At 43.5% G+C, this 27,989-nt stretch overlaps 1 protein-coding gene across 1 annotated transcript in view; it reads right to left on the bottom strand.

Moving 5' to 3' along the window:
* The window catches only part of LOC129696065 (uncharacterized), a 61,722-nt gene that overhangs the window by 24,404 nt on the left and 9,329 nt on the right, over window positions 1–27,989 (bottom strand). The window contains exons 3-7 of the mRNA XM_055633473.1: window positions 21,819–22,021; window positions 18,143–18,278; window positions 13,173–13,252; window positions 6,107–6,316; window positions 17–826 (exon numbers count right to left, since the gene is read on the bottom strand). Of these exons, the coding sequence (XP_055489448.1) occupies window positions 17–826; window positions 6,107–6,316; window positions 13,173–13,252; window positions 18,143–18,278; window positions 21,819–22,021 (1,439 nt within the window). The remainder of the gene's footprint in view (window positions 1–16; window positions 827–6,106; window positions 6,317–13,172; window positions 13,253–18,142; window positions 18,279–21,818; window positions 22,022–27,989) is intronic.

The following is a 27,989-nucleotide window of genomic DNA, read 5'->3' as shown; positions in this document are numbered from 1 at the left end:
TATAACCTCTGCTTACTTTTAAGGACCGGAATTGCCGTTCCAAGCAATTCTTTTCCATTTTGATCTCAGATAAGTTTAAAAGTGTTGCTTCTATTCTCGTCTCCAGTTTGGTTATTACTTGCAGCATTTGCTCGTTCTCTTCTGCCGTATTGTTGTAATTTGCTTGCAAATCAACACGCTGGTTTGCTGAGGTTTTGTTGTCACCAGTCATAAATTGGTGAAATTCCTGGATTTGACTGTAATCGGTATTCAGTTTTATGATTTGAAAGTGAAGATTTCTGTTGGCCTCCTCGATTTCTGACAGCTGCCACTGAACTTTTTGCAACCTACCCTTCACCGTCTCTGCAGTATCTTCGATTGTGCCTTTTGCAGGCATGATCTTCTGGTTATATTCTTGCATTTTGTTCGTGGTACTTTCCAAGTGAGTAACCAGCTGTTCTTTATGTGATGTTCGGTCCACAGTTTCTGTTTTGGAACTAGCATACTTAGGACGTGCAATCTGCTCTTTAGGAACCACACAGTGTTGCTCAAAGTCCTTTTCTAGAGCTGCCACTTCTCCTTCTAAGCACCTAGTCCCAACCTGCAGTTGTGTGATTGGAATATGGTCAGTGAAGCAATTCACATTGTGCTCTAAGTGGCTTATTTCAGTGTGGCCATTCGCTCCTTCAGTCTGTCCATTGTCCCTGGGTAACTTTATCACACTGGTTTGTTGCTTGTTCAATAAATCCCCAACACGTCCACTGGCCACAGATGATTTCTCCCCGGAAAATGCGTCAAGGCTCTCTGTGCCATCGTCACTCATCTCATCATCCAGAGATTCTCCTGCCTTTTTGCCAAAAGGGATCAACACTATTAGAACCATATCCTTCACTCCTTGTTGTATTATTAACCTTTATTCATTTTACTTGCTATAATGGATTCAGTTTCCTTCACTATGTTTGTTTGATTAAATACTTTTCCATTATTTGATCAGTACTGGTGTCAGCGGTTAGGGGGAGAAAGCAGGGAAGGGATTGAGAGGGAAAGATAAGTCAGCCATGATTGAATGGCAGAGCAGACTTGATGGCCGAATGGTGTAATTCTGCTTCCATAACTAGAGAAACGTATTTTCTTTCATAGAAACATAGAAAATAGGTGCAGGAGTTGGCCAATCGGCCCTTCGAGCCTGCACCACCATTCAACATGATCATGGCTGATTATCCAACTCAGTATCCTGTTCCTGCCTTCTCTCCATACCCCCTGATCCCTTTAGCCACAAGGGCCACATCTAACTCCCTCTTAAATATAGCAAATGAACTGGCCTCAACTACCTTCTGTGGTAGAGAGTTCCAGAGATTCACCACTCTCTGAGTGAAAAATGTTTGTCTCATCTCGGTCCTAAAGGATTTCCCCATTATCTTTAAACTATGACCCCTTGTCCTGGACTTCCCCAACATCGGAAACAATCTTCCTGCATCTAGCCTGTCCAACTCTTAAGAATTGTACACAATACTCCAGGTGTGGTCTCACCAAGACCATGTACAACTGCAGTAGAACCTCCCTGCTCCTATACTCAAATCCTTTTGCTATGAATGCTAACATACCATTCGATTTCTTCACTGCCTGCTGCACCTGCATGCCTACTTTCAATGACTGGTGTACCATGACACCCAGGTCTCATTGCATCGCCCCTTTTCCTAATCGGCCACCATTTAGATAATAGTTTACTTTCCTGTTTTTGCCACCAAAGTGGATAACCTCACATTTATCCACATTATACTGCATCTGCCATGCATTTGCCCACTCACCCAGCCTATCCAAGTTACCTTGCAGCCTCCTAGCATCGTCCTCACAGCTAACACTGCCCCCCAGCTTTGTGTCATCTGCAAACTTGGAGATGTTGCATTCAATTCCCTCGTCCAAATCATGAATGTATATTGTAAATAGCTGGGGTCCCAGCACTGAGCCTTGCGGTACCCCACTAGTCACTGCCTGCCATTCTGAAAAGGACCCGTTTACTCCTACTCTTTGCTTCCTGTTTGCCAGCCAGTTCTCTATCCACATCAATACTAAACCCCCAATACCGTGTGCTTTAAGTTTGTATACTAATTTCTTATGTGGGACCTTGTCGAAAGCCTTCTGAAAGTCCAGATATAACACATCCATTGGGTCTCCATTATCCACTCTACTAGTTACATCCTCGAAAAATTCTATAAGATTCGTCAGACATGATTTACCTTTCGTAAATCCATGCGGACTTTGTCCAATGATTTCACCACTTTCCAAATGTGCTGCTATCCCATCTTTAATAACTGACTCTAGCAGTTTCCCCACTACTGATGTTAGACTAACTGGTCTGTAATTCCCTGTTTTCTCGCTCCCTCCCTTTTTAAAAAGTGGGGTTACATTAGCTACCCTCCAATCCTCAGGAACTACTCCAGAAGACGGAACCAAAGTAGTTATTCAATTGGTCTGCCATGTCCTTGTTCCCCATGATAAATTCACCTGTTTCTGACTGCAAGGGATCTACATTTGTTTTAACTAGTCTCTTTCTCTTCACATATCTATAAAATCTTTTGCTGTCAGTTTTTATGTTCCCTGACAGTTTTCTTTCATAATCTATTTTCCCTTTCCTAATTAAGCCCTTTGTCCTCCTGTGCTGGATTCTGAATTTCTCCCAGTCCTCTGGTAGGCTGCTATTTCTGGCTAATTTGTACGCTTCATCTTTTGTTTTGATACTATCCCTGATTTCCATTGTTATCCATGGATGCACTACCTTCCCGGAATGCACGACCTTTCATCTTATTCTCTAAAATAATTCTTTAGAAACAGTTTCCCCAACTTTTCAGTGGTGTTCAAGAGTCAAGTGAAGGAAGTTTTTTTGTCATTTGCATTAGGAACTGGACAAATGAAGTCCTGTATCATGAATACTTTTATCCACAATCTTGATCTTTTTTGTTCTGATATAGGGTGGGTCTAGTTCCACCATCTCATAAGTTCATAGGTAATAGGAGCAGAATTACGTTATTCAGCAAATCAAGTCAACTCCGCCATCCAATTATAGCTGAACTATCTTTCCCTCTTAACTCTATTCTCATGCCTTCTCCTTATAACCCCTGACACCTGTATTAACATTTTCAGAACTATAGACCAACAGATGTAGTATCATCAAAGCAAATTTCCTCTGGGCTAAGATCATGATCTTGAGATCCTGCCTCAAGGATTCTTAGTTTAGAAAACTAACTAAGCTTCAAGAGAGCAATCTAACCAGACAATCGGAAATACCCAAGAATCCATGCAGCATCCATGCAGACATAAACTGAGCCAAGGCTTCAGGCTGATGTCTCATCTTCAGATCATTGTCGTTCATTTTCTCTCCACAGATCTGCCTGCACTAATGGGTATTATTATAAAATATATTTTTTTATTTTGAATTTACAACATCAGTAATGCTTCAGTTTTGAATCATTGATGTGAAAGTATCTTGCATTACCTTTAACCATATAACCATATAACAATTACAGTACGGAAACAGGCCATCTCGACCCTTCTAGTCCGTGCCGAACACATATTCTCCCCTAGTCCCATATACCTGCGCTCAGACCATAACCCTCCATTCCCTTCCCATCCATATAACTATCCAATTTATTTTTAAATGATAAAAACGAACCTGCCTCCACCACCTTCACTGGAAACTTATTCCACACAGCTACCACTCTCTGAGTAAAGAAGTTCCCCCTCATGTTACCCCTAAACTTCAGTCCCTTAATTTTCATGTCATGTCCCCTTGTTTGAATCTTCCCTACTCTCAGTGGGAAAAGCTTTTCCACGTCAACTCTGTCTATCCCTCTCATCATTTTAAAAACCTCTATCAAGTCCCCCCTTAACCTTCTGCGCTCCAAAGAATAAAGCCCTAACTTGTTCAACTTTAAATACAGGATCCCACTACATTTTAGTTTTCAAATTTCTGACCACTTTTTCCAATGTAAAAAACTGAAGCCTGTGGAATACTTTTATTATTTTACCGTTTAATGATAATCTCCCATTTTAGGGGAAGTCCAAAGTTAATACACTTACTAATAATCCTTGAGGAATTCAGGAAAATGTGTTACTTATAGAGCAGAGTATTCTACATTCATTCCATAAAGAATGGTTGAGGCAAACAGCATTTATACCTGTCACAGGAAACTATAGTTGCGAGAGGAAAGCATAGATGGATATGGTGAAGGTAGACAAAAATGCTGGAGAAACTCAGCATCTATGGAGCGAAGGAAATAGGCAACGTTTTGGGTCGAGACCCTTCTTCAGACTGATGTGAGGGGAGGGGGCGGGAAGAAGAAAGGAAGAGGCGGAGACAGTGGGCTGAGGGTGAGCTGGGAAGAGGAGGAGAAAGCAAGGACTACCTGAAATTGGAGAAGTCAATGTTCATACCGCTGGGGTGCAAATTGCTCAAACGAAATACGAGTTGCTGCTCCTCCAATTTACGGTGGTCCTCACTCTGGCCATGGAGGAGGCTCAGAACCGAAAGGTCGGATTCGGAATGGGAGGGGTAGTTGAAGTGCTGAGCCACCGGCATATCAGGTTGGTTAGTGGAGGTGTTGGGCAAAGCGATCGCCAAGCCTGCGCTTGGTCTCACCGATGTAGAGCAACTGACAACTAGAGCAACAGATGCAATAGATGAGGTGCAGGTGAACCTCTGCCGCACCTGGAAAGACTGCTTGGGTCCTTGAAAGTCAAGGGGGGAGGTAAAGGGACAAGTGTAGCATTTCTTGTGGTTGCAAGGGGAAGTGCCAGGGGAGGGGGTGGTTTGGGTGGGAAGGGACGAATTGACCAGGGAGTTACGGAGGGAGCGGTCTCCGTGGAAAGCAGACATGGGAGAAGATGGGAAGATGTGGCCGGTGGTGGGATCCCGTTGGAGGTGGCGAAAATGTTGGAGGATTATTTGTTGTATGTGACGGCAGGTAGGGTGGAAGGTGAGGACAAGGGGGACTCTGCCCTTGTTACGAGTGGGGGGGATGGGGAGTGAGAGCAGAGTTATGGGGTATAGAAGAGACCCTGGTGAGAGCCTCATCTATAGTAGAAGAGGAACCCCCGTTCCCTGAAGAATGAGGACATCTCCGTTGACCTGGTTTGGAGCACATCATCCTGGGTGCAGATCCGGCATAGATGGAGGAATTGGGAGTAGGGGATAGAAACATAGAAAATAGGTGCAGGAGGTGGCCATTCGGCCCTTCGAGCCTGCACCGCCATTCAATATGATCATGGCTGATCATCCAACTCGGTATCCTGTACCTGCCTTCTCTCCATACCCCTTGATCCCTTTAGCCACAAGGGCCACATCTAACTCCCTCTTAAATATAGCCAATGAACCGGCCTCAACTACCCTCTGTGGCAGAGAATTCCACAGATTCACCACTCTCTGTGTGAAACAAAAGTCTCATCTCGGTCCTAAAAGACTTCCCCCTTATCCTCAAACTGTGACCCCTTGTTCTGGAATTCCCCAACATCGGGAACAATCTTCCTGCATCTAGCCTGTCAAACCCCTTAAGAATTTTGTAAGTTTCTATAAGATCCCCCCTCAATCTTCTAAATTCTAGCGAGTACAAGCCGAGTCTATCCATTCTCTCTTCATATGAAAGTCCTGGATGGAGTCCTTACAGGGGGCAGGGTGGGAAGAAGTGTAGTCCAGATAGCCATGGGAGTCATTGGGTTTATAGTAGATGCCAGTCAGTAATCTATCACCTGCGATGGAGATAGTGAGGTCTAGAAATGGTAAGGAAAAGTCGGAAATGGTCCAGGTGTATTTGAGTGCCGGATGGAAGATAGTCGTGAAAATATGGTGAAAAGATGGATATGGTAAGATACCGCAGCAGAAGAGGATTGTAAGGGACAGAAAATCAAGCATAAACTGTTTGAGCTACAGTAAATTCCTATTTTCTATGCACACTTATATCATAAGAGATTGGATACATTTATATTTCATACTGCAACAAAACATACGGTGGTATGGCATTTCATCGTAGAAGAGAGATTTACAAACCAAATGTTGCCTTTTGGTTCTTTTTTTGCAAAATTGCTTTGATAAATGGGGATTAAGGGAATAGAAAAATGTGAATGATTCTCTTACTTGATTTTTACGTACATTGCACCATATCTGAAGCAATTTTGTTCGAAGCCCTTCTGTCAATAATTGATTTGCCTGCAGTAAAGCTTTAACATGGTCAAACTGTTTTTCCACGACATCATGTTGCTGTTGTATCTGTGAACTTTCAGTGACTTGTGCATCATCTTCCCATTGTTCCTTCTTCAGCTTGTCTTTTTTGGGGATGTTGATCATCTAAAAGGGAAATCAAGTTTTATTTAAATGATTGGAACCACTCTGCCAGCTTCATGTAATTCCAGAGGCAAAATACCATTGGTTCTGAAAATATTCAGTGGGTCAGGCGGCATCTGTGGAGAGAAAAAAACAGTTCAGGTCACAGCATGAGGTCCTCCAATCAGAAGATATCTCATGAAGCGACAATGACCTGAAAGACGGACTTTCTTTCTTCAGATGCTGCCCAAGTATTGCTAATATTTTCTGTCTTATTTTATAATTCCAGAGAGTTGCTTCAGTGAAACTTGAAGTTACAATGCCCCTTAATAATGGTCCCCTTTTATGCATGGGTTCATATAATTTGTTTTAATCTCTTCTTATTGAACTGATCCTGTTCTCACAGGGTTACAAGCTCATAACTAGAGCCAGGATGTTTAGGCACACAACAAACCCTGAAATAGGCAGGCAAAAAGGCATAATAAAATTACAAAAAAGGCAGGGAAAAGGCATTTATTAACAACAAAAGGCATAAAAACATTTATTTCCACCACCAAAATATGGTTAAAAATGATAATATAAAGGTATACTACATTAAATTACCAAAGTTGCCTGGTTGCACATAATTATCAGCATTTTATTCAAATTATCTGGTGTCAAATTATGCCGTCTATCAGACAGAATATGCTTCAGTTGTGGAAAAACGTATTTCTACCTCAGCTGAGGTCACTGGTGCATACCCGAAATAAGCTACAGACTCTATATTCATGTTGATGTCTTGTGCATTACAACTACCTTTGAAAACTTTAGCTATGTCTTCTATTTCTTCAAGATTGTTGTTAGCTAAAATCACTCTCTCACATTTCCGTGTATGTCTTTACCTACATCGCCAGGAATTTTACTAATATCGTCAGGAAACAAGCTACGTATGTGCTTGGCAATTCTATGAAGTCCTTGAGCTAAGCATGTCAAATGCAACATTTTGGGGAATAAAACTTTAAGTCACAAACAGAAGAACATTCTCGTGTTTTATTCCTTCTGGCCAAAGTACAGCAAGTGAAGATGTAAACAACTGAGCAATAGTTGAGCTGTTTGACTTCTCCAATACTTCCGATGTCAACAAATACTCCTTTGATGATTGACCTGCCTCCATTGTACCGATGACCACATTGGCAACATATCTCCCCACAGCATTGTCTCCTCTTATGAGACGCATATTTTGCTGCATGCAACTTCATCTCTAATTTTCTGCACAACAATGTTGAAGTTGCTGTCAACATCATTTTTCCATAACGATAACTCGCTAGGTATACGTTCCTCTGTGTCTTTCTCTAAAAAACCTCTCAGACATTTGTTTCCAATTTCCACAGTGGAATTCCAGCATCAATGAATGCCTTGCACAGATCACTCTAAAACTCAGATTTGCGACTGGATCCAGCAGTAAATGTAGGAGACAAGCTTGGGTATTTCGCTTGGGAAGTCTACACCCCAGCGTCATCAACATTGACTTCTCTAATTTTAGATAGCCCTTGTCTTTTCCCTCGTCCAACGCCCCTTTCCCAGCTCTCCTTCTAGTCCTACTGTACCCGCCTCTTCCTTTCTTTATTCTGCCACCCCCCCACATCAGTCTGAAGAAGAGTCTCGACCCGAAACAACGTCTATTCCTTCTCTCCATAGATGCTGCCTCACCCGCAGAGTTTCTTCAGCATTTTCTGTCCACCTTTGATTTTTCCAACATCTGCAGTTCTTTCTTAAGTAGATCCTGGATAAGACTGAACCAGCGGGCAGCGGCATGAACGAATGAATGAATGACCGATGGTGGCGCCCCCGGTTTCACCCCAATGGTGGCAGTTTTCTTGTAAGTTATACTATGTTAATACGTTAAGAATAACATTAATATTAACGTGTTAACATAGAAAACATCATTGTAATCACGGTACAACTAGAGAAAATAGCACGACCTTTTAGCAAAACGGCAAAAAAGGCTGATTTTGGCATTCGATCATGAAAAAGGCATTATCCTGGTGAAATCATCAAAAAAGTCATGAAAAGGCATTTATGGCAAAATCCTGGCTCTACTCATAACTGTCTGTAAGTTAATTCTTAATTAACAATAAAGTGACTGTCTCACTCTTCTTTCAAAAAATAACTTTGCACAATTGGAATAAACTTGTCAACGAGCAGCTACATAACCCCAGGTCTTCTAATTAAATGCTGATGTATTGATCTCTGTAGGCAGATTAAGAGTAGTACAGGTGCACAACCTTTTATCCGAAAGCCTTGGGACCAGACACTTGTCGGATTTCGGACATTTTCGGATTTCCGAATGGAAGATTTTTAGCGTAGATTAGGTAGGTAGCGCGGGCGGCTTGAAAAGTCTGGAGCGACTGCCTCCTCCCCGGAGACCGGGGAATCATTGTAAATCATTGCATAAATGTTAGTCAGTTAGTTTGGAGGGATTTTATGTGGTGGTGGTGGGGTGGGTGGGTGAAGGGGGAAACTTTAATTCTTAGTCCCCTACCTGGTCGGCGACTCCCAACATCGCGGAGCTGGGGGCTCTGTCCGGCCGCGGGCGGCGCCGGTTGGAGCTCCGACCCCGGCAACTCTACCCCTGGCTGCGAGGCGCTCCAAATCCAGCGCCGCCCGCGGTCGGACGTCCCCCACCCCAGCTCCGCGAATGTTGGGAGAAGGCGGCCTCCGCGGCCTGGAGCTTACCGCACGGCGACCCGGTAAGGCATTGCCCGCTTCCCGCTGGTATCCCAGCGCTGTGACGCCACCGCCTCCCAACATTTGCGGGGGTGGGGGGCGTCCGGCTGCGGGCGGCGCTGGATTTGGAGCACCTCGCAGCCAGGGATAGAGTTGCCGGGGTCGGAGCTACAACCGGCGCCGCCCGCAGCCCCACCGGCCACAGCGCTGCAGAGCTTACTGCACGGCGACCCGGTAAGGCATTGACCGCTCCCCGTCTCTCCGACCAGGTAGGGGACTAAGAATTAAAGTTTACCCCTTCAACCCCCCCTTCACATAAAAGCCCTCCAAACTAACTGACTAACATTTAAGCAATGATTTACAGATGTTTAAGTGTCTCCCCGGTCTCCGGGGAGGAGACAGCCGCTACAGTAGTACAGACCTGGGTTGACCGTGGGTCGTTTCGGGTCAAGTTTGGCGCCAAATGCGAGCTTTGGTGCGCAGACGACATCCTGGAAAAAATGGCCGGTTTTCGGAGTTTTTCGGTTTCCGGAACACCGGATAAAAGGTTGTGCACCTGTATTGTCAATATTGTTCATTATATGCCAATAAATCTCAGCTTGTTTATTGACAGCATCAAAGGAATTTTAACTTGGTAGGTCTATCAACTATTTCTGACGATGTTCCTTCCTAAGTAACAAATATTGCATTGCACTTGTTGGTTTAGTATTAAACCACTTTTAGACAATAGACAATAGGCAATAGACAATAGTGCAGTTGTAGGCCATTCGGCCCTTTGAGCCAGCACCGCCATTCAATGTGATCATGGCTGATCATCCCCAATCGGAATCCTGTTCCTGCCTTCTCCCCATAACCCCTGACTCCGCTATCTTTAAGAGCCCTATCTAGCTCTCTCTTGAAAGCATCCAGAGAAGTGGCCTCCACCGCCCTCTGAGGCAGAGAATTCCACACTCATAACTTTCTGTGTGAAAAAGTGTTTCCTCATCTCTGTTCTAAATGGCTTAACCCTTATTTTTACGGGGTAAGCCATTTTTAGATGGGAAATCAATCCATCCTTACACTCTTGGGCAATAATTAAGTAACCAAAAGTACTCATTTGCGATCTGTAATACAAACCACTGGCATGATTACAGCTGACAAAACAAAAATACCAAGCACTGTATCCACAGTGGTCTAGTGGATTCAGCCCTTTTCAACCTTAAATAACACAGTACCAATTAGCAATTTAAATGCTCAGCTGTTTTCTTTCCAAATAATATATTTTTTATCTTATCGACACCCTTTGCAATATAGAATAGCTGACATTTGCTGCAGTGGGAAAGACATTTAATGGAATTGAGAAAATGGGATTCTTTGGAGGAAAGTGTTGTATGCATTTTGCACAGCTATAAAAATTACCATGCAAAGTTCAGAATGTAACCATATGCTTGCCGTCATTAAATCATATCTCCCATCCCAATACAGATCTTCCCCTTCAATAGCAAAACACCACAGATGCAAGAAAGTTGAAATGCCACCAGGGGCGCTGGGGCGATGGCTGCCCTGCCGGCATTCTGTTCGTCTTTTCACTCTTTTTGTCATTTTTTAATTTGTTAAAAGTTTTTATTTTTATGTTCTTCGGTTTGTTTTATGTGGGGGGAGGAATTCGGGGGAAAGGTTTTTTCAGGTTCTTACCTTCCCGGAGATGTGATCAATTTTCGGATCACATTCTCCGGGCTCTGGGGCCTACCATCGATGGAGCTGGATGCCTCCTCGGACTGTTGTGAGCCCTACCACGGGGCGTGGACTTAACATTGGAGCTGATCCCTTGCCTGGGATCGCTCCCACCACGACCAACACAGAATCAACATCAAGGGCTCATAGTCTCGGGTGAGGCCGAGTTGGGAGCTCCAATGTTGCGGAAGGTTCGACCAGCCCCGACGCGAGGTTCGATCGTCCGGCACGGGGGAGCTGACATCCCCCGTGATGTAGGAGCAGATCGCCTCGACGCGGAGGGCCAAAACATCGTCGGCTCCGGGAGTCAAGATCGTTCCATCAACGGGCCTCGAGGCCCACGACCGAGGAAGAACTAAGGGAAGGAATTGAACTTTATTTCACCTTCCATCATAGTGAATGTGTAGGAGTCACTGCGGTGGATGTTCATGGTAAAATGTGTTTTTGAGTGATCTGTTAATTTTAATTGTATGACTGACCTGTCCAATGAAATTCCTCGTATGTTGCAATACATACTTGGCGAATAAAGTATGATTCTGATTCTGATTAAGATAAAAACAGAAAACGTTGGAAATGCTCACCATATCAGGCGGCATTCGTAGAAGGACAGTCACATTTTCTAATTTATTACAGACTGTTCTGCATTATTTTCTGGTGCAGCAGTAGAATTGCTGCCATACAGTGAATGCAGTGCCGGAGACCCAGGTTTGATCCCGACTACGGGTGCTGTCTGTACGGAGTTTGTACGTTTTCCCCGTGACCTGCATGGGTATTCTCCGAGATCTTTGGTTTCCTCCCACACTCCAAAGACGTACAGGTTTGTAGGCTAATTGGCTTGGTAAATGTAAAAACTGTCCCTAGTGGGTGGAGGAGAGTGTGAATATGCTGGGGTTGTTGGTCGGCGCGGACCCGGTGGGCCGAAGGGCCTGTTTCAGCACTGTATCTCTAAACTACTCACCTTTCCCTGTCACAATATTTACCTATAAATTTTCTATTCTGAAACAAAGTCACCTTAAAGATTAACTCTTTTTATGCCCACAGGGCTGTTAAACGATTTCCAGATTCTAGTTTATTTAAATCCAAAGTGTCCAGTCATTTGCTGCCATTCTCCTAGTTATGTCTCCTACTTCATGCACATTGCTTGGCCAAATCTAAATGTCCACACACACAAAACATAGGGCTTCGGGGGAGGGGGTTGAGGGGTGGGTGCAGTTGAATAGAACTTTGTCGGGAGTGCACACAACTCAATGGTAGGGAATGGTGGATTCTCCCCCAACTCTGATTGAAACAAGCCTGAATATCTTTTATGAAATTATGATTCATTATGCTTCCAGAAAAAGTACATTTTTCCGGAAGTGGTGGTGCTGTTGACAGCTGCGGCTCGCCTGCAGTCCGTCTGTTTTTACTTGTTTTGTTGTTTTCTTTTGTCTTGTTTTAGTTCAATTTTAGTTTATTGGGTTGTGTTTATGTGTGGGGGGGGGGGGATGAAACATGTTTTTTTGTCTCTTCCTTCGGGGGAATGCTGCTCTTCTTGTCGTATCCCCCTTCTCTGCCTCCGTCTGCGCTGAGGCCTAATGGCGGAGCTGGCGGCCTCCAACTGCAACCGACCTCGAGGCTCCGGAGGCAGAGCCAGCCAGGACTTCCCAACGCGAGGCTGGCCGAATTCGGAGCTGAGGCGGCATTCCGGCGTCGGTGGCCCGGCTTCGGCGCTGAGGCGGCGTTCTGGCGTTCCGGCGACAGCGACCTAAATTCGGGGCTCGGCCGCGAGTCAGTGGACGACATCGTCGGGAGCTCGCAGGTCACAGGTTGGTGGCCTGTTTTTCCAGAGCTCCCGCAACTACAGCTGCGTCCGCTGGACTGGAGGGTGGCAGCATCGATCGCCCCGGGTCACGGAGCTTGAACCGGCCCGTTCGCGGAGCTCAGTTGAGCTGCGGGACTTACTCACCATCATCCGGCGGGATCACAACAACGGAAGCCTGGATCGCCTCAGCGCAGACGGAGAACAAGGAGGGAAGACACAGAGACTTTAAGACTTTTGCCTCCATCACAGTGAGGAGGTGCCTGGTGAACTCACTGTGGTGGATGTTAATTTGTGTTTATTGTATGTTTTGTTATTTATTATTATATGTATGACTGCAGACAACAAAATTTCGTTCAGAATGACAATAAAGGAATCCAATCCAGTCCAATCTAATCCAAACATTTACACTTTTCTTATATCCACATAATTCCATTAGGTTCTGCCATGAGCTATCACCTGGTAAATCAGTGGGCTACCATCAAGTTATTGAAGTGCTGTTTATCAATGAAGTTGATACATATATTGAACTCTGGAACTCTATTCCCAATGAGCTCTGATTGGATATTGGTAAAAGTTAATTTAATTTTGCAATCTCCCTTTAATTGACGTACTCCTGCTATATGCAATTCTTTTTGTAATAAGTGGAGTATAAATACTGACCTCATCTCCTGTGCTGTCACTAGACCTCTTATCTAGGCTCAAGTTCTTATCCTTCATTAAGGATCCTTCTGCATCACTATCTAAGAATAAAAACAGAAATAAAACTAATGTTTTGCATTCTCAGCATTAAAGGTGTTTCACACAACACTCTGTCTTGTTTCACAATAGTCACAGCAGTCATTGCATTTATAAAAATGTTCGTCTTATTTTTCATCAATTTTAACGGCGACTATAAAAATGGAGCAAGAGAGCATTTTGCTCTGACGTCCAAAGTTTAGCAGCTTTGCGATTGAGAGCATGCTCAAGTTCACATTAAGTTGAAATTGGACAGTGTCATTCTAAAGTTTGGAAACAGACTCTTTTTTTTGTGCTTGTCAAATATTCTTTCTGCTTTCTGTTTCCGAAGTAAGGTCAAACATTTGGTGTCAGGTCAGGTCAACTCACAACACAGGACCAACTTTGAATTAGAGCAAAGTGAACAGGCAAAACCCGGTAAACCAGTGACCTGCCAGACTTCCAGAAATGTCCCATTTCCTGATGTCTGATTTTGAATCAGTCCAATATTGGACATCAGATCTATAATTGATTTTGCAAAATGCAGTTTTGTTTGTGACAAATTCAAACAGATCGTCTGGCCTTTTCCTGACCACATTTGGTGCCGCTACACCAGCAGTATGAATATTGATTTCTCTAACTTCAAGAAACCCCTGCTTTCCCTCTCTCTCTCTCTGTCCTTCCCCCATCCTAGTTCTCCAAGTCGTTCACTGTTCTCCTGATTAATTTTACTGATTGTCTGCCTCCTTGTCACCTTCCCCTCAGCTAACAATGACCCATTCTACATTTCCTTGATCATCGTCAGCTTTAATATGTCATTTTCACATCTTACCATATCTCTAGTCTGAGTCAGTCTGAGTCAGTCTGAAGAAGGGTCTCGACCCAAAATATCATCCATTCCCTCACTCTAGAGATGATGCCTGTCCTGCTGAATTATTCCAGAACTTTGGCTCTATCTGAGATCAGTTTAACTTGGCACCATGTTCAGCACAAACAATGTGGTCCTGTTCCTATGCTGTACTGTTTTGTGGAGCCAGATTAATACACCACAATCACAAACATTGGACGAGGGAAGAGGATTTCTTGGAATGTATGCGGGATGGTTTTCTAAACCAACATGTAGGGGAACCAACGAGAGAGCAGGGTATTCTAGACTGGGTATTGAGTAATGAGGAAGGGTTAGTTAGCAATCTTGTTGTACGTGCCCCCTTGGGCAAGAGTGACCATAATATGGTTGAGTTCTTCATTAGGATGGAGAGTGACATTGTTAATTCAGAAACAATGGTTCTGAACTTAAAGAAAGGTAACTTTGAGGGTATGAGACGTGAATTGGCCAAGATTAACTGGCAATTAATTCTAAAAGGGTTGACGGTGGATATGCAATGGAAGCCATTTAAAGACTGCATGGATAAACTACAAAAATTGTTCATCCCAGTTTGGCAAAAGAATAAATCAGGGAAGTCAGTACATCCATGGATAACAAGGGAAATCAGGGATAGTATCAAAGCGAAGGATGATGCGTACAAATTAGCCAGAAAAAGCAGCATACCGGAGGACTGGGAGAAATTCAAAGACCAGCAGAGGAGGACAAAGGGCTTAATTAGGAAAGGAAAAATAGATTATGAAAGAAAACTGGCAGAGAACATAAAAACTGACTGCAAAAGTTTTTATAGATATGTGAAAAGAAAGAGATTAGTTAAAACAAATGTAGGTCCCTTGCAGTCAGAAACAGGTGAGTTGATCATGGGGAACAAGGATATGGCGGACCAATTGAATAACTACTTTGGTTCCGTCTTCACTAAGGAAGACATAAATAATTTGCCGGAAATAGCAGGGGACCGCGGGTCAAAGGAGTTGGAGGAATTGAGTGAAATCCAGGTTAGTCAGGAAGTGGTGTTGGGTAAATTGAATGGATTAAAGGCCGATAAATCTCCAGGGCCAGATAGGCTGCATCCCAGAGTACTTAAGAAAGTAGCTCCAGAAATAGTGGATGCATTAGTAATAATCTTTCAAAACTCTTTAGATTTTGGAGTAGTTCCTGAAGATTGGCGGGTAGCAAACGTAACCCCACTTTTTAAGAAGGGAGGGAGAGAGAAAATGGGGAATTACAGACCAGTTAGTCTAACATCAGTAGTGGGGAAACTGCTAGAGTCAGTTATTAAAGATGGGATAGCAGCACATTTGGAAAGTGGTGAAATCATTGGACAAAGTCAGCATGGATTTACGAAAGGTAAATCATGTCTGACGAATCTTATAGAATTTTTCGAGGATGTAACTAGTAGCGTGGATAGGGGAGAACCAGTGGATGTGGTGTATCTGGACTTCCAGAAGGCTTTCGACAAGGTCCCACATAAGAGATTAGTATACAAACTTAAAGCACAAGGCATTGGGGGTTCAGTATTGATGTGGATAGAGAACTGGCTGGCAAACAGGAAGCAAAGAGTAGGAGTAAACGGGTCCTTTTCACAATGGCAGGCAGTGACTAGTGGGGTACCCCAAGGCTCAGTACTGGGACCCCAGCTATTTACAATATATATTAATGATCTGGATGAGGGAATTGAAGGCAATATCTCCAAGTTTGCGGATGACACTAAGCTGGGGGGCAGTGTTAGCTGTGAGGAGGATGCTAGGAGACTGCAAGGTGACTCGGATAGGCTGGGTGAGTGGGCAAATGTTTGGCAGATGCAGTATAATGTGGATAAATGTGAGGTTATCCATTTTGGTGGCAAAAACGGGAAAGCAGACTATTATCTAACTGGTGGCCGATTGGGAAAGGGGGAGATGCAGCGAGACCTGGGTGTCATGGTACACCAGTCATTGAAGGTAGGCATGCAGGTGCAGCAGGCAGTAAAGAAAGCAAATGGTATGTTAGCTTTCATTGCAAAAGGATTTGAGTATAAGAGCAGGGAGGTTCTACTGCAGTTGTACAGGGTCTTGGTGAGACCACACCTGGAGTATTGCGTACAGTTTTGGTCTCCAAATCTGAGGAAGGACATTATTGCCATAGAGGGAGTGCAGAGACGGTTCACCAGACTGATTCCTGGGATGTCAGGACTGGCTTATGAAGAAAGACTGGATAGACTTGGTTTCTACTCTCTAGAATTTAGAAGATTGAGAGGGGATCTTATAGAAACTTACAAAATTCTTAAGGGGTTGGACAGGCTAGATGCAGGAAGATTGTTCCCGATGTTGGGGAAGTCCAGGACAAGGGGTCACAGCTTAAGGATGAGGGGGAAATCCTTTAAAACCGAGATGAGAAGAACTTTTTTCACACAGAGAGTGGTGAATCTCTGGAACTCTCTGCCACAGACGGTAGTTGAGGCCAGTTCATTGGCTATATTTAAGAGGGAGTTAGATGTGGCCCTTGTGGCTAAGCGGACCAGGGGGTATGGAGAGAAGGCAGGTACGGGATACTGAGTTGGATGATCAGCCATGATCATATTGAATGGCGGTGCAGGCTCGAAGGGCCGAATGGCCTACTCCTGCACCTAATTTCTATGTTTCTATGTTTCTATGTCTGACGAATCTTATAGAATTTTTCGAGGATGTAACTAGTAGAGTGGATAGGGGAGAACCAGTGGATGTGTTGTATCTGCACTTTCAGAAGGCTTTCAACAAGGTCCCACATAAGAGATTAGTATACAACCTTAAAGCACACGGTATTGGCGGTTCAGTATTGATGTGGATAGAGAACTGGCTGGCAAACAGGAAGCAAAGAGTAGGAGTAAACGGGTCCTTTTCACAATGGCAGGCAGTGACTAGTGGGGTACCGCAAGACTCAGTGCTGGGACCCCAGCTATTTACAATATATATTAATGATTTGGACGAGGGAATTGAATGCAACATCTCCAAGTTTGCTGATGACACGAAGCTGGGGGGCAGTGTTAGCTGTGAGGAGGATGCTAGGAGGCTGCACGGTGACTTGGATAGGCTGAGCAAATGTATGGCAGATGCAGTATAATGTGGATAAATGTGAGGTTATCCACTTTGGTGGCAAAAATAGGAAAGCAGACTATTATCTAAATGGTGGTAGGAAAAGGGGAGATTCAACAAGACCTGGGTGTCATGGTATACCAGTCATTGAAAGTAGGCATGCAGGTGCAGCAGGCAGTGAAGAAAGTGAATGGTATGTTAGCATTCATAGCAAAAGGATTTGAGTATAGGAACAGGGAGGTTCTACTGCAGTTGTACAGGGTCGTGGTGAGACCACACCTGGAGTATTGTGTACAGTTTTGGTCTCCAAATCTGAGGAAGGACATTATTGCCATAGAGGGAGTGCAGAGAAGGTTCACCAGACTGATTCCTGGGATGTCAGGACTTCCATATGAAAAAAGACTGGATAGACTCGGCTTATACTCGCTATAATTTAGGCGATTGAGGGGGGATCTTATAGAAACTTACAAAATTCTTATGGAGATGGACAGGCTAGATGCAGGAAGATTTTTCCCAATGTTGGGGAAGTCCAGGACAAGGGGTCACAGCTTAAGGATAAGGGAGAAATCCTTTAAGACCGAGATGAGAAAAACATTTTTCACACAGAGAGTGGTGAATCTCTGGAACTCTCTGCCACAGAGGGTAGTTGAGGCCAGTTCATTGGCTATATTTAAGAGGGAGTTAGATGTGGCCCTTGTGGCTAAAGGGATCAGGGGGTATGGAGAGAAAGCAGGTACGGGATACTGAGTTGGATGATCAGCTATGATCATATTGAATGGCGGTGCAGGCTCGAAGGGCCGAATGGCCTACTCCTGCACCTATTTTCTATGTATCTATCTATCTATGTACCAGGGATCAAACCCCATGACCTACAAAGTCCAGTTCTATATATGCTAAGAAATCAGCTATGCAGGTGTATTACATTTCATGAAAAAGGAGTGCTTTCTCATACTGGGAAACTATAATTGGATTAGTAAACTTACCACCGGAGGAGGTCTCTGAAAAAGATGATAAATCCAGGGAACGCAAGTCTTCTTCCAAGTTGTTCAGGTAAAGAAGCCTGCTCATAAAATCTACATGCGTCTTCTCCTCCTTGCAATCGTTAGAGTTTACTTCATCCTGGTTTGAAGGGCAACCATAAATTAAGAAAGGTATACAAAAGTGCTGGTGAAACTCAGCAGGTACAGCAGCATCTATGGAGCGAAGGAAATAGGCACAGTTTCGGGCTGAAACCTTTCTTCAGCCCCCGCTGAGTTTCAGCTGCACCCGCTGAGGTTCTCCAGCACTTTTGTCTACCTTCGATTTTCCAGCATCTGCAGTTCCTTCTTAAACATAAATTGAGAAATATTACCATGTTCCCAGCTACGTAAACCACTTGAACAAAAGAACAAATATTAAACAAAAATTCCAACAAACTCCACTAGTGGAATTGTAGTGCCAGAAAAATATGGAGATTTAGTTCTCTATCTGGTTTTGTTCATTACAGTATTCATTTTGATCATTGGCGCACTGGTAGAGTTGCCTTACAACGCTAGTGACCCTTGTACGATCCTGACAATGGGAGCTGTCTGCATGGAGTTTGTTCGTTCTCCCTGTGACTGACTGTGTGGGTTTTCTCTGGGTGCTCCGGTTTCCTCCCACACTCCAAAGATATGCAGGTTTGTAGGTTACTTGACTTCTGTAAATTGCCCATAGTGTGTAGAGTGTGAAACTGGGATAACATAAAACTTGATCACTGGTCGGCACAGTGATTCAGTGGGCCAAAGGGCCTGTTTTCACGCTGTATCTCTAAACTAAACTAAGTTGGAATAGATAATGCTCATAACAATAGCTAACAAAAAGATGTGGTCCCAGTTGCACGTCATCTGGCCATATAGTAAACCCGGAAAGTATTGCTTAACTAAATTGTAGGGCCAGGGCGTAGATGTCAACTCATTTCATAGGCTGGGGATAGGCGGGTTGGGCAGTGAGGGATAGGAATATGACATAATCCAAATGGCTTTGTAAATCAGACACCCCAGGTCTGTGAGGCTTTGAATGTGCACCAACCCAGGGACATGAAGCTATGGATTTGGACTAGGGCCAGAAATGGTACAGGGGACAGATAGATCGTTGGGGGGACAATTTCAGTCTGAGATTGAAGGCATGACACCTCACATATACAAAGGAGTCCAGAGTCTGTTTCAGACATGACAGCTGGACTCATTCTTATGGTGGTCTGGGGACTGCACACTGAAATGTGTTCACATTTCCACCATCCATGCCATTACTGGTCCAAATAATAGCAAATAAAATGGAGCCATACACAGACCAATTTTTAGGTCAATGTCTTCAAAACAGGGGGAGGAGGGGAGGGGTTAAAGAAACAAAGAAGCAAATAGATCATTGTTCCTGATTTCATTGTGAATAATTGACAGGAATGTTTGCAATGAGGGTATGGATTCTGCTTTCTTTCAGTCTGCATGTCAACGTGTTTGTGAAAACAATCCTTTGATATAATAAAGATGGCAGATGGAGTTTAATGTTGATAAGTGTGAGGTGCTACATCTTGGCAGGACAAATCAAAATAGGACGTACATGGTAAATGTTAGTGAATTGAGGAATGCAGGTGAACAGAGGGATCTGGGAATAACTGTGCACAGTTCCCTGAAGGTGGAATCTCATGTAGACGGGGTGGTAAAGAAAGCTTTTGGTGTGCTGACCTTTATAAATCAGAGCATTGAGTATAGAAGTTGGGATGTAATGTTAAAATTGTACAAGGCATTGGTGAGGCCAATTCTGGAGTATGGTGTACAATTTTGGTAGCCTAATTATAGGAAGGATGTCAACAAAATAGAAAGAGTACAGAGGAGATTTACTAGAATGTTGCCTGGGTTTCAGCAACTAAGTTACAGAGAAAGGTTGAACAAGTTAGGTCTTTATTCTTTGGAGCGCAGAAGGTTAAGGGTGGACTTGATAGAGGTTTTTAAAATGATGAGAGGGATAGACAGAGTTGATGTGGAAAAGCTTTTCCCACCGAGAGTAGGGAAGATTCAAACAAGGGGACATGACGAGAATTAAGGGACTGAAGTTTAGAGGTAACATGAGGGGGAACTTCTTTACTCAGAGAGTGGTGGCCGTGTGGAATGAGCTTCCAGTGGAGGTGGTGGAGGCAGGTTCGATTTTATAATTAAAAAATAAATTGGATAGTTATATGGACGGGAAAGGAATGGAGGGTTATGGTCTAAGTGCAGGTAGATGGGACTAGGGGAGAATAAGTGTTCGCAAGGACTATAAGGGCCGAGATGGCCTGTTTCCATGCTGTAATTGTTATATGGTCATATGGTTATATAAGTCATACATATTAATTAACCAAATCCATTCATCCAAATTAGAGTTGATTACATTCTCTGCAATCGTAAACCAAATAAATTAAGCACAAAAAGGAAATTACTGCATTTTCTGTAAATTAGTTGCACCTTGCATCACATCAAATGCAGGTACCAATTACTAATGTTACACAGAAAAGCTGGAGAAACTCAGCGGGTGCAGCAGCATCTATGGAGCGAAGGAAATAGGCAACGTTTCGGGCCGAAACCCTTCTTCAGACTGATCAGGGGTGGGGGTGGGTGGGGACAAGAAAGGGAAAAGGAGGAGTAGCCGGAAGGCTAGAGGGTGGGAGGAGACAGCAAGGGAGCTGAGGAAGGGGAGGAGACAGCAAGGACTAACAGAATTGGGAGAAGTCGATGTTCATGCCCCCGGGGTGCAGACTCCCCAAACGGAATATGAGGTGCTGTTCCTCCAATTTCCGGTGATTGGCAAGGACTATAAGGGCCGAGATGGCCTGTTTCCATGCTGTAATTGTTATATGGTCATATGGTTATATAAGTCATACATATTAATTAACCAAATCCATTCATCTAAATGGAAATTGGAGGAACAGCACCTCATATTCCGTTTGGGGAGTCTGCACCCCGGGGGCATGAACATCGACTTCTCCCAATTCTGTTAGTCCTTGCTGTCTCCTCCCCTTCCTCAGCTCCCCTGCTGTCTCCTCCCACCCTCTAGCCTTCCGGCTACTCCTCCTTTTCCATTTCTTGTCCCCACCCACCCCCACCCCTGATCAGTCTGAAGAAGGGTTTCGGCCCGAAACGTTGCCTATTTCCTTCGCTCCATAGATGCTGCTGCACCCGCTGAGTTTCTCCAGCTTTTCTGTGTAACCTTCGATTCTCCAGCATCTGCAGTTCCCTCTTAAACACCAATTACTAATTGAAGTTTAGTACACAGCAATTCAAACCAAATTCAATAGTAGGGAATGCAAGTCACTATATGTTAATTAGAATGGCAAAGAATGAGTGAGAAGCAGCTTTGCTTCAAACTGTATACTTCTCCACAAAGACAGAGCTAAACATCAGGTCCAGCCAAAGGCCAGATCAGATCTTGATTTTAGCCCATTCAGACTGCAGAAAATGAACAAAATATTAAAGATACAATGCACAACATCTTACTGTACATTCGGTAAATCAGAATCCATGCTCTACGTGTTAACATTCCGATAAAGTTTATACGTTATCAGTGATAAATGCATTCTGTTTGACCTGTGAAATGGAAATACATCCTCTTATTGGCAAAAAAAGTGACAAATTTATGTTTGTTCCCTGCAATTCTAATTGGTCTTACCTGGGCTAGTTCCGAAGATAGACTGATAGTTTCAGTGGCAAGTGACATTTCCTCTTTTGTGATGCTTAATGAACTGGTGTCTAAAGGAGAATTACTGTCAAATCGAAATTGACTGCAGTTAGCTTCTTTTCTTTCTAAGTTATCCATTTTGCGATTCCACGTTAGAAACTTCTCATCGCTCATTCCCAAATGCAGAAAAATTTCTATAAAAGATCAAATTTATTATTAACAAATTTTATTTCTGCAAATATTCTTTCAAAATATTTTACACGTCCATCAAAATTTTTACACATATATCCAACAATATGGCCTTCTTCCAACTGCCCGCCTAAAACCGCCCCAAAGTTTAAAGACCGAAGTACATCTTTCAGATCCACTTATTTTCTTGAGGTTCATATTTATTGTTCCCTCCGCTCTAATGCAGTCATTATTTTAGAAAGTCATGGTTGGGCTTTTGCGCTGAAATTGTACCAGCTCAATGTAATTTAAATGGATTTGGGCAAGTATTTTATAAGACACAACCATCATGGCATCTCCGTGACATCTCTCCTGGAAATAATGGGGATGTAATGTGTTTACCTTTATACACGACCAATGGCATTGACAATGACAACCCATTGTAACTGTGTATAGTTTGAACGTATTATGTACAGTTTGAGCCTTGTTTAAGATGGGGTGCATCGTGGACTCGCCACCCTGATTCAAGGGGTGAAAGGACAACCTTTCATGAAGAAGTGAAGTGGGCCAATTTCATGAAGCTTAAATGAAGTGGAGATATCACTGAAGCGTACAAAATTTCTTTTTTAGCTATGCAGCAAAAAGACTGTTTAGTCCAGCTCTTCAGGGGTCATAATCTCAGGATAAGGGGAGTCATTTCTGAGAGATGAGAAGAAACGTCTTCACTTGGATGTTTATGAATCTTTGGAACTATCTCAGGCTGTGAATGTACAGACACAGAGTATCTATATGGTTTTGAATAATGGACATTGGGCATTATGGCATCATAAGATATCGAGACTTGGTAAGAAAGTAGAATTGATGGAGACATTTTACGAAATGGCAGTGACGGTTTGGCACAGAAGCCTTCAACTGCTGTTATTTCCAGGGGTAACATATCTGACCATTTGTGGAAAGTCATATACCCTGTAATATTCCATAAACTGTTAAATAAAACATCACTCATTAAGTACTCCAAAGCAGCACTCGGTAGAAGGGCTGTCTGTTCATATCAAGCATCTATTGCTACAAGAACCATTTTAATTGAACTGCGCAGATTACCGATGTTATCAATTGCAAAGCCACTTGGATTATATTGGTGTTCAAGAAGGAACTGCAGATGCTGGAAAAGCGAAGGTACACAAAAATGCTGGAGGAACTCAGCGGGTGCAGCAGCATCCATGTGGGCGCACATCTCCAGACAATGGGCATCTCATGAAGCTGAAATTGAGTCTGAAGAAGGGTTTCGGCCCAAAACGTTGCCTATTTCCTTTGCTCCATAGATGCTGCTGCACTCGCTGAGTTTCTCCAGCATTTTTGTCTACCTTGGATTATATTGGTATTGGTCTATCATCATGTTCACTGAGATACAGTAAAAATCTTTGTTTTGTTTATATGCTATCCAGGTAAATCATACTATAGTGGTGTATCAGGTAATGCAAAAGAGAAAATAAACAGAATGCAGAATATAGTGTTAAAAATGTGTTAGTGCCACAGCGAGGTAGATTGCAAGTTCATCCATCGCATTTTTAAGATCTGTTCAAGAGTCGGGTAGAAGCTGTTCTTTAATCTGATTTCAAGCCTATGTATCTTCTACCTGATGGGAGAAGAGGGAATGACTGCATATGAATAGTCATTGTTTATGTTGCCCGCTTTCCTGAGGCAGTGTAAAGTGTAAATCACTGGGAATAATTGAGGGTAGGAAGGGGTTAGTTTGTATGATGGACTGGACTGCTTCAACAACTCTCTGTAACTTCTGGCAGGCTTGGGCAGAGCAGTTGCTCAACCAAGCTGTGAAATGTACCGATAGACTGCTTTCTACAGGGCATTTATAGACATTGCTAAGAGTTATTGCAGATATGACGATCTTCTTTAGCCTTCTGAAGTAGAATCACAGAACATGGAAACAGGCCTTTCGTCCCAACTTATCCATGCCAATCAATATTCACATTTACACTATTCCCATTTGCCTGCATTTGACATGTTTCCTGTTGGTGTGCTTGCTTCGATGTAGCAAGCAAGGTATACAGTGCCCTCCATAATGTTTGGGACAAAGACCCATCGTTTATTTATTTGCCTCTGTCTCCATAATTTGAGATTTGTAATAGAAAAACCACATGTGGTTAAAGTGCACATTGTCAGATTTTATTAAAGGGTATTTTTATACAACTTTGTTTCACCAAGTAGAAATTACAGATGTGCTTATACATTTCAGGCAACCATAATGTTTGGGACACATGGCTTCACAGGTGTTTGGAATTGTTCAGGTGTGTTTAAATGCCTCCTTAATGCAGGTATAAGAGAGCTCTCAGAACCTAGTCTTTCCTCCAGTCATTCCATCACCTTTGGAAACTTCTTTATTGTTTATCAACATGAGGACCAAAGTTGTGCCAATGGAAGTCAAAGAAGAAACCATTATGAGTGAGAAACAAGAATAAAACTGTTAGATACATCAGCCAAACCTTCGGTTTACCAAAATCAACTGTTTGGAACATCATTAAAAAGAAAAAGCACTGGTGAGCTTACTAATCGCAAAGGGACTGGCAGACCAAGGAAGACCTCCACAGCTGATGACAGAATAATTCTCCCTATAAAGAAAAATCCCCAAACATCTGAATGACAGATACGGAACACTCTTCAGGAGTCAGGTGTGGACTTGTCTATGATCACTGTGTGCAGAAGACTTCATGAACAGAAATACAGAGGCTACACTGCAAGATGCAAACCACTGGTTAGCCGCAAACATAGGGTGGCCGGGTTACAGTTTGACAAAAAGAAGTACTTAAAAGAGCAACCACAGTTCTGGAAAAAGGTCTTGCGGACAGATGAGATGAAGAGTAACATATCAGAGTAATGGCCAGAGCAAAGTATGGAGAAAGGAAGGAACCGCTTAAGATCCAAAGCATACCACCTCATCTGTGAAACACGGTGATGGGGTTGTTATGGCCTGGGCATGTATGGCGGCAGAAGGTATTGGCTCACATCTTCATTGATGATACAACTGCTGATGGTGGTAGCATAATGGATTCTGAAATGTATAGACACATCCTATCTGGTCAAGTTCAAACAATCTCAGTGCAATTTTCGCAGGCTCTTTGCCTCATCTCCTTCTGATAGAACATTCCATATTCTTGCTGTTTTTTGGATAAAGACGTTTTTCCCCAAATTCCCAGTAGTATACCGCTGGCTGTTATAACATTCTTGGTTTTGGTTTTAATTATTTTAACTTAAATAATTTGTTTCATGGTTATACCATCAAATCTTTTTGCAACCTCATGGATCTCCTCCATTACCTTTTAGTCTTTTCTCAAGAGGGAAACGAGGGATACGAGCTCCACAATTTAGTGATTGATAATTGGTGCATTCCCTTCATTTGGGTAACATCCCTGCGAGATTTTTTTAGCTGTGAGAAAGGGAAAACTAGTGGTGTAATGGGATTGCTTTCTGAGCTGACATACTCAATAGGCCAAATGGCCGCTATATAAGAATACAAAGATGATAGAATTGACCTTCCTTTTATTCCCTTGTAGCCTTCAAATTATTCTCAGTGGGGAGAACAAAATGGAATTAGAATAGGGTTAGTGTAAGTGGGTGCTTGAAGGCTGATGCAGTCTCAGCGGGCTGAAGGACCAATTTTCTTCTCTGCATGACTCATCAATCTTAAAATAAAGTACTAACTACCATTGCAGCTAAATCTGTTTACTGTGAACTTCATGTGAACAAGGAATTTCATCAAACCCTGCAGTATATGACAATAAAGTAATCTAATCTGAAAGTTGCAATGTGGCACTCACTTAAATAGGTTCAAACTATAACAACATAAAATGCTTCAATGTTCTCTTCTCAAGAAAGTCGTCAAGTCAAAATGGAACAATAAAATTCTTACTTGCAATAGCATGAGAGGCCTGTAAACATTGTACTCAATAGATAACATAATAAAACAAACAAAAAAGTTCATTAAATACAAAAAGCTCCAAAAAAATACAATACTAGTAGAAAGCAAAACAAAAGCCCGTCTCTGGTGCAACTAAGACAGTTTCTAGTTTAGATGGTGTTTATAGTGTTCAATAACCCGAGGGCTGTTGGGAAGAAGCTGCTCCTGAACCTGGATGTTACAGTTTTCAGATTCCTATATCCTCTTTCCGATGGCTGAAATGAAACAAGAGTGCGGCGAGGGTTTTGTGGGTCCTTGATGATGCTGGCTGCCTTGTTGAGGCAGCGCCTCCTTTAGATCCCTTCCATGGTGGTGGGGGTGGGGGGGGGGGGGGGGGGTGAGGGGGAATGCCAGACTGGGCAGCGTCCATCACATTTTGTAAGCTCCTTCATTCCTGGGTGTTCAAGTTACCGAACCAGGCCGTGATGCAACTGGTCATTATGCTCTCTACCATACACCTTTAGAATTCAAGAGAGTTTTCATGGACATAACACATCTCCTCAATCTTCGAAGGAAGTAAAGGCATTGGTGGGCTTTCTTTATGATTGCATCAATGTGCTGGAAGCAGGACAGATCTTCAGAGATTTGCCCACTCAGGGACTTGTTGTGGTTGACCCTCTCTCCCACCAACCTACCAATGAAGACAGGTTTGTTGTTCTTCAGCCTTCCTCTACTAAAGTCAACAATCAGCTCCCTTAGTTTTTCTAATGTTGAAAGCAAAGTTGTTGTTCTGGCACCCATTCAATCAGATGATCGATCTCTCTTCTATCCTGTGACTCATCATTACCCATAATTTGTGGATCCAGTGGTAAAGGGATGTGTAAAGACTCAGTTTCCTGAGCTTGTTAACAACAAGCTTGGAAGGGATGAACTCCGAGCTGTAGTCTATGACCAACAATAGTCTGAGATCTATGTTTTTATTGTACAAGTAGTCTTTTTAGAAATACAGCGTGGACACAGGTCCTTTGGCCCACCGGGTCCAAGCCGACCAACGATCCCAGCACATCAACACTATCCAACACCAACTAGGGACAATTTTTACATTTACCAAGCCAATTAACCTACAAACCTGTACGCCTTTGGAGTGTGTGAGGAAACCGAAGATCTCGGAGAAAACCCACGCAAATCACGGGGAGAATGTACAAACTCCGTACAGACAGCACCCATAGTCAGGATTGATACCGGATCTCCGGCGCTGCATTCTCTGTAAGGCAGCAACTCTACCGCTACTCCACTGTCAATGTGTGTACCGCTGGGGTGTAGAGTGGAGAGTCTGAGATTACATCGCCTGTTCATCTATTATGGTGGTAGGCAAATTGTAGAGGATCTCTCTATAAAAGTACAGGTACACAACCTTTTATCCGAAAGCCTTGGGACCAGACACTTATTGGATTTCGGAATTTTTCGGATTTCGGAATGGAAGATTTTTAGCGTAGATTAGGTAGGTAGCGCGGGCGGCTTGAAAAGTCTGGAGCGGCTGCCTCCTCCCCGGAGACCGGGAATCATTGTAAATCATTGCTTAAATGTTAGTTTGGAGGGATTTTATGTGGTGGGGGGGGGGGGGGGGGGGGCAAACGAGGAAACTTTAATTCTTAGTCCCCTACCTGGTCGGAGAGGCGGGGAGCGGGCAATGCCTTACCGGGTCGCCGTGCAGTAAGCTCCGGAGCGCTGTGGCCGCGACTCCCAACATCGTGGAGCTGGGGGCAACTCTACCCCTGGCTGCGCGGCGCTCCAAATCCCACAGCCCCAGCTCCGCGATGTTGGGAGTTGGCGGCCACAGCGCTCCGGAGCTTACTGCATGGCGACCCAGTAAGGCATTGCCCGCTCCCCGCCTCTCCGACCAGGTAGGGGACTAAGAATTACATTTTCCCCCTTCACCCCTCCCCCCCCCCTCCTTTCACATAAAAGCCCTCCAAACTAACTGACTGACATTTAAGCAATGATTTACAGATGTTTAAGTGTCTCCCCGGTCTCCGGGGAGGAGGCAGCCGCTACAGTAGTACAGACCTGGGTTGACCGTG

This window comes from Leucoraja erinacea, chromosome 4 (genome assembly GCF_028641065.1).
Source record: "Leucoraja erinacea ecotype New England chromosome 4, Leri_hhj_1, whole genome shotgun sequence".
Lineage (NCBI taxonomy): Eukaryota > Metazoa > Chordata > Chondrichthyes > Rajiformes > Rajidae > Leucoraja > Leucoraja erinaceus.
Note: the sequence above shows the minus strand (reverse complement) of the source record. Positions and strands in the feature narration are given on the sequence as shown.